General features: G+C 34.4%; 1 protein-coding gene across 1 annotated transcript; it reads left to right on the forward strand.

The window, feature by feature from the left end:
* The first annotated feature begins 567 nt into the window (after window positions 1-567).
* On the forward strand, window positions 568-8,425 carry RAD51AP2 (RAD51 associated protein 2). The gene is made up of 3 exons (XM_069494159.1): window positions 568-3,817; window positions 4,173-4,256; window positions 8,307-8,425. Exons 1-3 carry the CDS (start codon window positions 568-570, stop codon window positions 8,423-8,425), a joined length of 3,453 nt encoding a protein of 1,150 aa, XP_069350260.1.
* Window positions 8,426-10,947: the final 2,522 nt, after the last annotated feature.

The raw sequence follows: 10,947 nt of genomic DNA on the forward strand, positions 1-10,947 counted from the left end.
TAATTCTGTCCAGGGATTGGATAAAGCAGGGAGTAAGTAGAGAAACTTTCAGTTGAAATAACTTTTGGGAAGGATTTTTTAAAGGCTTAATAGGAATTTGCCAGGTGGAGAAACGGAAGAATATCGAGAATATGCATGGAATAGCAAGAAAATAAACAATCTGCTTTTGGCACATTGTAAAAAAACAATGAAGCTGAAAAATTTAAGGTAGGACCTAGTTGTGAGGATATGGCATGCCATGCTAAAGTGAGATTCTGACTTTTCCCCTTAATTCTACCAGAGGGAAGAAAGTATTTACATTAGCTACTGCCCTGGCATTAGAAAAAGGAGCTAAAAATAGGCAAAGTAACGGCTTCCAGCGTTCCACGCTTCAAGGGAGAGACAACGCGGGGCGCGCGGGGGTGGGTGTGGGCGGGGAGGGGCGGGCTTGGGGCGGGGCGGGCTCTGAGGAGGGGCGTGTCAGGGGCGTGACTGGGGCGGTGTTCGGGGCGGGGCGGAGCCGCGTCGCGCCTTAAGAGAGCCTGGAGCCCGGACGGGACCTCAGACAGATCTCTTCCATCCGCTGTCATGTCGCTCACGCAGCCCACGCCGCGTGTTGCCGCACTCAGGAGGCCTGCCTACTCTTTGCCGCCTCCTGAGGACCCGGATTCCCAACCACCCAGTAGCAAGCGTCTCTGTCTTGAGGAGCCCGGTGGTGTCTCTGAGGCGGAGTGGCGGCTGCCTCTGGTGCCCCGCTTGTCTGAGGTGGAAAAAGCCTGGGAGTTGTCGCCCAGACCCTTCAAGGCGTTCCTTGTTTCACCAAATGCGATTTTTGATAACTCCACAGATTCGTGTGTGGAGAAGTCAGTCAGTGGAGAGAAGCTATGTGCTTTAGGACGCCAAAATTCCAAATTCCAAATGGATGGCTGTTTGCAGTCTCTTCCCTCACAAAATTTAGGTTCTGATTTCAGGGCCCCTGGAAGGGCTTCTGAACCAGAACTTCACGACAGAGAGGCTTTCAGTGTGCACGGCAGTGATACAGCCAAAGCAAAAGTTAGTCAGCTTCTGCCCGACGCCTCCATGCGCGATATACACGGAGTGAAATTCGATGGAAAGCAACATTTAGTCCGAGAAAGAGACAATATGCAGAAAGACAATAGTTATATAAGACATACAGAAAATCCATTTTTAGATGTTACCTTTTACAAGGAAACTAAATCAACATTTCATGAACTTAAGAACAGATGTAAAGCTGACAGTGCTATGCCATCAAATAAAAAAGAAAATAACATTTCATCATCTGTACTAAAATCTCAAAACCAGCCCAGCTTCGAAATTGCCAAATCCAGCTATTTTAGAGATAGCAGCACAATAAGTGTCCCTGAGTTTCCAAAGGATTTAAATAGCAAAATGTCCTCTGTCTATTTAAAGGAAATAGCAAAGAAAAAGAATGACAAAAACGAGGCATATGTTAGGGATTTCACAAACATTAACCGTTCCCAAAATAGACCTGATGTTAAGCAAAAGTTACAGGATGATAAAAAAATTGTAGACACAGAAAATATTTTTTCTGAATGTTATGAAAGTAACCACCCATCACTCAGAAGCCAAAATACTTGTGTGAAAAAAAAAGACGTGATCAATTCAAAATACTATAACTCCAGTAGTATCAAGTGTGATGTAAGAGACCTTAAAAAGAATTTCATTATAATACTAGAAAATGCAAATTGGGAGGAAGCAGAAACATGCCTGGACAGTTACATACCTACCAGGTTGGAAAAATCTCAAAGCTGGGATTGTAACATTAGACATATTTTCAGACAAAATAGGGAAAATTGTTGGATTACAAATGATTATAAGACTAAGTGTGAAAATGTGAAAAAAACTGGAGATAAATTGAATTGGCTACCGTTATTAGAAATAGACCTTTCAAGCAAGGAAGATTACCACTGCACAAAAGTTGTGAATGCACGTAAAGGAAAAGCAAAACCTCTCATGATGGAAATGTTGGGTAGTCAAAAAGCTTTAATAAAAATTATTTGGTTAAATGATGAAGGAGAAAATAACATGTTGCAGTTGAGATATGATAATACACAAAAAAACTTTCATTTAAGCAACAGTTTTGAAAATTTCATCACAGAAATTTTTTATTTCCTTAAAAGTATTTCAGGAAATCAAAAAGATAATAGTATTTTAACCTGGTATAAAATTTTGAAATGCAAAAAGCAAATTAGTGTTCAAAGTCTAATAACCAGAAATATGAATATCAATATAAACAATGACATTTTAAGCATATGTTTACGAACCAGTGTTTCGGAACCTTTAAATACCATATTGAAAACCAACATAGCTTTTTTGCTCAGTAACTTTGACTTTCTAATGAGAATTGAAAATGATTTTCAATTAGAAGAGGAATGCATTTTCAAGTGGATAGTGTATTTGAATTATCCAAAAAGTATTATGGTGGAAAATCATACTGCGTATCTAGAAAAGATTTTAAGTCTTGAAGAATCAAGACTATTAGAAGATAATATAAAACCTGTGCCAAAGAAAAGAAAGCTGCTTAACACTGAAGAAATTTTCAAAGAATCCAAGGAAAAAAACATCAATTCCTTTAATATGACAACTAAAAATGTATATTCTCCAATTTTTGAAACATATGAAAAAATTCCTCTTTTAATGGACTTTGATGACATGGAAGAAATTACTTATAATAATATGAATTGTTCTGAGCAACTCAAGAATGTGGAAAATTTGGCTCACTGTAGTTCTAATACCATTAAAACACATGTTAAATCTGGTCCTCATATTATGTGGAACAACCATGGATATTTTAATGAAAAAAATAGTGAAGTAAATATGCATAACCAAGATTTGGATACTGAAAGAAATCAGGAACATAATAAGATCAATAGCTTTAATTCTAAGTGCATATTTGAAGATTTCTGCAATGTTAGACAACAGGTCATACCAGCAAGGGATGACATAATACATAGTGAGCAGACCAATACAATGACAATAACTCAAAAGCCAAATTTTGGGAACTTGCTAAGTGAAATAGAGGGAAAAAAATATCACTTAATTTTGAAGGAGGAAGTACAAGTCACAGCACAAAGTTTAGCAAACAGTTTCCCAGTTCCCAAAAATATTAAAGTAGAAAAGGAAGAGAAAGATAGCTTTTTTCAGACGGATGGCATGTTTTCTATACAGTCAGTTTCATTAATGAGTAAGAAAATAAATGTGGAAGAAACTAAATATGCTATTCAAAATTACATAGCTGACAGAAATGAATATGAGAGTATTTTACAAGAAAGTGAGTTAGCTAATTTAAAGCATTGTCATCTGAAGAATGACTCTACATTGTGTGTTAATCATCAATTTGAAACCGGTTTGAGTGAAGGGAACAATGAATGTTTTCAGGACTTAACTGCTAAATGTTTACCAACAGAAGCTCTGACAATAGGAAAAGATTTTGAGATGAAGAGTCAATTTGATTTAGTACTTGAAGAACTTCACATGTTTCATGAAATCAGTAAGGAAAATGAAACTCTAAGCACCGTGGAAACAAACAATGGACAAGAAAATTACTTTGGAGAAAATAATGATGCTAAGGCGGTAAAAACAGAGATAGAAAAAGATTTGAAAATGGTAGCAGTCAACAAAATATGTGCATCGTCCTCACTCTGTGATATTACGGCAGGTTGTAACATGCATAAAAGACACCAAAGTTTATTTAAATGGAAAATAGTTCCCAATAATGGAGAACAGGAAGTTCCTCATGAGTATTGCTGTCCAAGAACATCAGAGGAAAAAGTAGTTTATTCTACTCCAGGAGAAGGTATGAAATCCATTTCAAAATGGTCTCATGACCTAAAAAAGAAAAAAAAAATACTGTTTTTTTCCGTATAGGCCAAATATATAATTTTGACACAAAAGAAGAGATAAAGTGTAAGACAATGTTTATTGATGCATACTGTTTTCTCATAAAGGTTTATTCAAACATTAAGTGATATACTGATGTTGAAGGAAACAAGTTATTAAATTTTTAAAAGGAGCTTTGAAGAATCCTACTTAATTTCTCTAAATATTAGGAGCCAACTGAAGGAAATATTTCTGAAAAAGTAATTTGTTTATATTGTTAACATTTTTATATAAGTTACTTTTTGCTATAACATATCACTTCTTATTTTCAGATTGTGAAAAAGCTTTACCTAAAAGAACTGCTTCTTTTCCTGATGAATTTAAAGAAGAAACTTCTAATTATTTACTGAGAGGAGGTGAGGTTTTTAGTTCTTTTCTAAAATACCTTCTAGGATGATTATTGCATTCTTATAGTTTTAGTTTTTTTTTTTTTTGAGACAGAATCTCACTCTGTCGCACGGGCTAGAGTGCAGTGGCGTCAGCATAGCTCACTGCAACCTCAAACTCCTAGGCTCAAGCAACCCTCCTGCCTCAGCCTCTTGAGTCCTAGCTAGGACTACAAGTGTGTACCACCACACCCTGCTAATTTTTTTCTATTTCTAGTAGAGATGGGGTCTCGCTCTTGCTCAGGCTGGTCTCTAACTCCTGACCTCAAGGGATCCTCCCGCCCCAGTCTCCCAGAGTGCCAGGATTACAGGCGTGAGCCACTGTGCCCAGCCTTTAGTACTTTTTAAAATTATTTACTGATAAATTTCAAAAATTAAAAATTGGTTAAAAATTAAAATGCTATTGAGAATATTACTGGGGAATACACTCTATAAAACTGTTTTCAAATATTTGCATTGATGTATCGAAATAACTATGTGATAAGACAGGTATTGTGTATGCCTAATATACACATCTAATGTATGCAACATTAATTGGCAAAACTAAAAAAGGCATTTATCTAAGTTGGATTTCCATTGATAAGATGTCACTACCCATTATATATTTATTATCAATGTTCTTTATACCTTTTATTGCTATGGGGTTCCTAATACAGACATTTTATTTTTTAAATTTAAAAGCATTAGCATCATTTAGGCATGTTAACATGACTTTTGACTATGGCATTTATACTTCTGATTACACTAAAAAATAAAACTAAAGAGTGATTAAACAACTGACCTTACCCTTTGCCTAAGAGGTCTATGATATCAGAATAAAACACAGTATGTTTAACATCCATTCTAACTTGTGGTACCAAGGGTGTGGCATAGGGGTAGGATTAAAATTAGGGAACTAGGTAAAGTTACAGTCTGGTCAGAAATTTTTGGTATTATACAATAAGATTAGATCTAAAAAAGGTATTGTTGTAGGTGAAATATATTTACCAAAACATCTTCAGTCATGCATTGTTTCTCAGAACATTTTTCCTGGTTTCTCATTATCAGTAGAATGCTTTCTCTGATACCTTTATTGTCACTTCAGAACTGTACCTTTTCCTCTTAGCTTATGATGAAATAATCTTAAAAATTAATTGATGCTCTTGGAAAATCAAAAACCCACAGGTAGTCAGTCTCTTCTCTCCTGAATAAAGGAAATCATTGATGGAACCAATACCCCATGAGTCTAAAAGCAGGGTGGCAAGAATTAGCCTGGAAAGGGTTGGGTTTGCTTCTTCTAGGACAGAAAGAAAGGAAGAAATTGGGTTTAGGAACATATTTTGATATAGAATAAAGGGAGTTAGGGAGCACATACTCATGTTGTCATCATAATTTTAATTGTGATAATGAAATGGATATATGAGGAAGATTTAAATAAAGTATGTGTACAAATTGGAAAATGAATATTACGGTTGTTTGAAAATATCTAAACCCATAACAATGTGATTCTGCCTTCATAAGTTAAAGTGACTCTTTTGTCGTGAAATACGAAAAATAGTACATGAGGTCAGCCAGAATTATTTAATAGTTAGGATGGTCATCTTGGATTCACTTTCAAAGTATATGAAAGTTGAATGCTCTTCCTGAGGCTTGTTAAAATCAATAGTGTAAGGGAAAAGTTGGGAGATTAGTGGGACATGGGGTTAATAAGCATGGACTTAATGCCTACCTAAGTGGAGCAGGTGCCTAACTAATTTGGTGTGATTTAAAAAGGCATCAGAAAGATTCTGGTTATCCTGAAATATTTTAATACCTACCCACCTGACATCATTTCGTCTCCTCTCTTAATTAAAGTTTCTACCACTAAATGTCTTCAATGCATCCCCTCTCTTGTCTCTTGCTATCTCTCTCTCTTCTCTCTGTGGTATAGAGAAGGCAAGTACAGTATTTTGAAATTGTTTTGAGCTTGTGTCATATGCCAACCGGCTAGTTTACCAGGTGCTGTTTTTTTTGTTTTTTTTGTTTTTTGACGGAGTCTCACTTTGTTGCCCAGGCTAGAGTGCTGTGGCATTGGCCTAGCTCACAGCAACCTCAAACTCCTGGGCTCAAGCAATCCTTCTGCCTCAGCCTCCCGAGTAACTGGGACTACAGGCATGCGCCACCATGCCTGGCTAATTTTTTTTCTATATATTTTTAGTTGTCCAGCTAATTTCTTTCTATTTTTAGTAGAGACGGGGTCTTGCTCTTGCTCAGGCTGGTCTCGAACTCCTGAGCTCAAATCATCCACCTGCCTTGGCCTCCCACAGTGCTAGGATTACCGGTGTGAGCCACCAGGCCTGGCCAACCAGGTGCTTTTTATATGATTTAGACCGATACTTCCCTAACTTTAATGTGTATATGAATCACCTGGGGATCTTGTTAAGGGATTGTGTTTCAGCTATGGAACAGGTCCTAAGATTCTGAATTTTTGGCAAATTCCCTGGCAGATGCAGATGTTGCCAGTCTGTGGACTATACTTTGAGTTGTAAGAATTTAGAACACAATTGAGGTAGTATGATTTCTAAAAAAACCACTAATAAATTTTATGACTTTTAAAAATACTGATCTTTATAAAATGGACAATTTCTGGTAGTATGCTTGAATTTTTAGAGTTAGTAAACAATACAAAAATAAATTATTCCAGTATATAGCAAAATTAAAGCACCATAATTTATTTAATAAAAAAGTAAGAAATTTAAGTAGACAAAAAAGTACATTTCATGACCATAACTTAATGACTGTTTAAGGACATATGCTTTGTAGAAGACCTGCTGTTGACAGAAAACAGTTCAGAAATTTCCCACCCTTTCCAAAATTGCTAGAAGTGTCTATGATGTTTGAATATAGAGGAGGAAAACTATACTTTGAAAAAGTAATCAAATAGACTATTAATCATGACTTTGTTCTAAAATAATCTCATAATGAAGAAGTAACACAGTATACATTGCTGAAATCCTCTGTAATAAACAAATATGGTATATCAGTTATAATCTAACAATTTTGTCTTTTTTGAGCAATCTTTTTTTAAGTTTAAAAAAATCTAGCAATACAATGGTATTTTCTCTTTTATAATTAATTTTATAATTTTAATGTTGAATCAACTGTCATAAATTGACTAATAGCTATTTTTGTGTTAAGTTGTTTTTCTCCCTATTTATATGTAGTTTAATTTTTTATTCTGTTTCATTAATGTTTACATGAGTACATAAACAGATTCTGCATGCTGTTAACCTTTTGTCAGATTTAACATTGGGTTGATTACACTGTGTTGAGTATAATGTGCTATTATATTAAGATCCTATTAATTCACTAAAGCCTGATTTGCATTTTTGGTTTTACATATATGCTACACAGTTTATTTAAAAAAATGAAAACTCTGAAAATTAGAGGTACTGAATTTAATCATCAAAAGTAGTTGATCCTATCTGTCTAGTTAACTGATTTAGTAATAGATGTACCTCCATGAAGTGTTTTGAACCTCTTGGAAAATAATATATGTGATGTTTGATAAAAACTTCAAAATTAGAGTCCTCCACTAATGCATAAAAGATGGAATACATCTGGGCTCTATTATTGACAATAATTTTATTAGAAACTAAACATAGACCATTAACAATGTAACACAGTTGTTTAGCTAATAACCAAAAAATGACATGTTTAAAGCTATAACTTCAAGGTGGCTTTAAAACCTATATAGTTATTTTGTTGCTGTTGTTAAGTCAGACTGCCTGACTGAAATGCTGATTTTATTTAGTTACTATTTTGTGTTGGGCAAGATATTTAACTTTTCTGTGCTTAGGTTTCCACACTTTAAAACTGGGGATAGGATTAAATAACATAGTTCATTTAAAGCACTTATTACAGTGCCTAGCACATAAATAATAAATATTCAATAAATATTTAGTAAATGTTGCTAATATAATTAGATGTAAAGATTTTTAGGCATAGAAATTATTGGTTATTTTTACTCCTTTATGTACTTTTACTGTCTTATATTTCTAGGAAGTCACTTTTCACATGGGATTTCAAGACTACAACCTCTTAAGACATGCATTCGACCAATCAGGATTGGCTTATCAAGAAAAGCAAGGCTTAAACAACTTCATCCTTATCTGAAATAAATGTTAGGAGAATTTAAAAGAAGAATTTTGACTTTCATGTTTCAAAATATTTCACATCTAGAAATGTTTTTTTTTTTCCTTTGGATAAATGCTTTCTTCTAGCTTGGGGGTTTGGGACTTTCTTTATTAAAAAGGGGTGGAGAGGTTTTTGTTGTGTGTGAAATATTATCTTTAAAAGTTACAAAATATTTTATTCATTTTTATATCGCAAAACAATGTACAAATTAAAGTGTTTTCATGATCTTATAAAATATGTCTACTTGTTATTTTTCATGATATATGCATATGATCCTTTGTGAAGATTGATAGCTTTTGTTTCTGAAAAGGAACTATGACACCTAAAAAGGTAATGAATGACTGTTCTAATCCATTCCCCCCATTTATCAGGTGAAAAAAATAGACATGTAGAGAGGACGGTAGGCTTTTCAAGGTCAAAACATTAGTATTAGGATTGGGATAAAAGCTCTCTCCTCTGTAGCATTGTTTCCCACTTTTTTCTGCATTTGCTTTCTAATCTTTCTTTCTTCAGAGTCTGTATTTGGCTCCAAAGGAGAATTATGATTAGGTAGTTCAAACTTACTATTAATTTATTCACTCATGCAACAAATATACTTTAATACCACTACTATTGTGTTAGGCTCAGTGGTAGAATAGAGAAGACATGTATAAAACCTTGCCTCATGGAGCTTACTTTCTATGCTGGAGATTGGTAGAGAAATGTAGGACATACATAATTTAAAGGTAACCATCAATACAATAAAATATAATTTTAAAAACAATATACAAAGAAAAACTAAAATGGGCTATTTAGCAAAAAGTAAGGAAAGAAAGAAGCATCAAGAAAGCATAGAAAACAGCATACAATGACAGGAGAACTAAATGTATCAATTCACAAAATAGATGTGACTGAATTAAATTATGCTATTACAAGAAAACCTTCTCAGACTTGCTAAAACTATGTCAAAATTGGCTCTGTTCATTAATTTCCATCCCTCACCATACACTTTTCAATTTCCATATCTTACTCTAATCCCTCCCACCCCCCAACTCATTACCTTCTCATACTGTAATTTATACCTTGCTAGATAGAACACAAAGTCCTTGAAGGCAGAATTCTTTTCTTTTCCCCCACTAATATATCCCAAGTGCCTAGAATAGTACCTGCCCCCTAGTAAATACTGATATTATTTGAGTAAATGAAGGAATAAATTTCTACTCCTGTCTCATAAGAGCTATATTTAAAAAAAATTTTAATAGCTTTATGACCTTGAGCAAATTCTCATTTCCAAAAAGGGGATAATAATATCTCACGGGATTATTATGAAGAACAAATGGGCTAATACATATTATGTACTTATAACAGCTCTGATACATAGTAACTATTCAATAATTAATAGCTATCTAGAATGTTTGACTTTTTCTTAATTTTTTTTTTCTGGATCCTGCATTAGATTATTTTCAAGAGTATGCTATTCCTTTGAGCTTTATTAAAATGTTTCTTTTACTTTTTTTTCTACAAAGGTCCTACTTTTCCTCCTCCTTCTTTTTTATCATTCTAAGCTCCATGTTGAATTTTTCTTTTATCTTTATACACAGTAAATCTCATCACAGTCAAGATTTCTCTTCACAGCCTTGGTCTTTTGCCCTGTTCTTTGTTGCTGTGTGTGAATATTGAATTTTATTCTTAGGTTTATATTTCCAGGGCAGGTTTATATGCTTCCAGTCTTATTCCTAGTCCCGAGAAGGCTTTTATGGATACTTTTATCCTTTCTCTAATAAATGCTATATTCACTTTCAACCACTCACTGCTGATTCTTTCTTTCTCTGAACTGATTGAATATGTGACAATTTAAACTCCTAGTACATCCTACACTGCTTACTGTGGTTTTCCGTGCCACTGCCCCATCACTGTTTTGCTCTTTAGAGCTTTTCTTAAAGGGATGATACGTCCCCAAATGCAAAACTTACTGTTGCTAGTGTCACCACTCAAGCACCCCTTCTTCCATACCTCCAATCAAATATACAACATATGCACACAAATAAATACTACCTTACCCTTCCTCTCTAGTCTGTGAGCTCTTTTCTCTGGAATTAGAACATTGGAGGGTAGGAATTATGTTTTTGTATCTTCCTAGCCAGATTTGGAGAGGCTGCATGGGAGCTGTGGTAGAAGACATTTTAAATGAAATCCATCCCTCCTCCACCTTGCTCCTTTTTTTTATATCTTTGTCCTTAAAATGTAAAAGTTGAATGCTTTCAGATCAGAAGAAAAACATTCAAAGGATAAAAAGTTGCTCTAAAAAATACTTGCTTTTATTCAACCTCAGAATAAATCTCCGTGTTACTTCAGTTTACAGTAACATGCTTTTGGTTGCAGAACTGTGAGCATGAGAAGAGAAGCAGAACCTTATATTAAATCAACTTGAAAAAGTTATGTTGATAGTAGCGAGTACGGTAAGTATGTAAACCTCTAAGTTAATATTATTCATTTAACTGTATTTATTTAGTTAAGTAAAATGGAA

The sequence above is a fragment of the Eulemur rufifrons genome, chromosome 19 (assembly GCF_041146395.1).
Source record: "Eulemur rufifrons isolate Redbay chromosome 19, OSU_ERuf_1, whole genome shotgun sequence".
Classification (NCBI taxonomy): domain Eukaryota; kingdom Metazoa; phylum Chordata; class Mammalia; order Primates; family Lemuridae; genus Eulemur; species Eulemur rufifrons.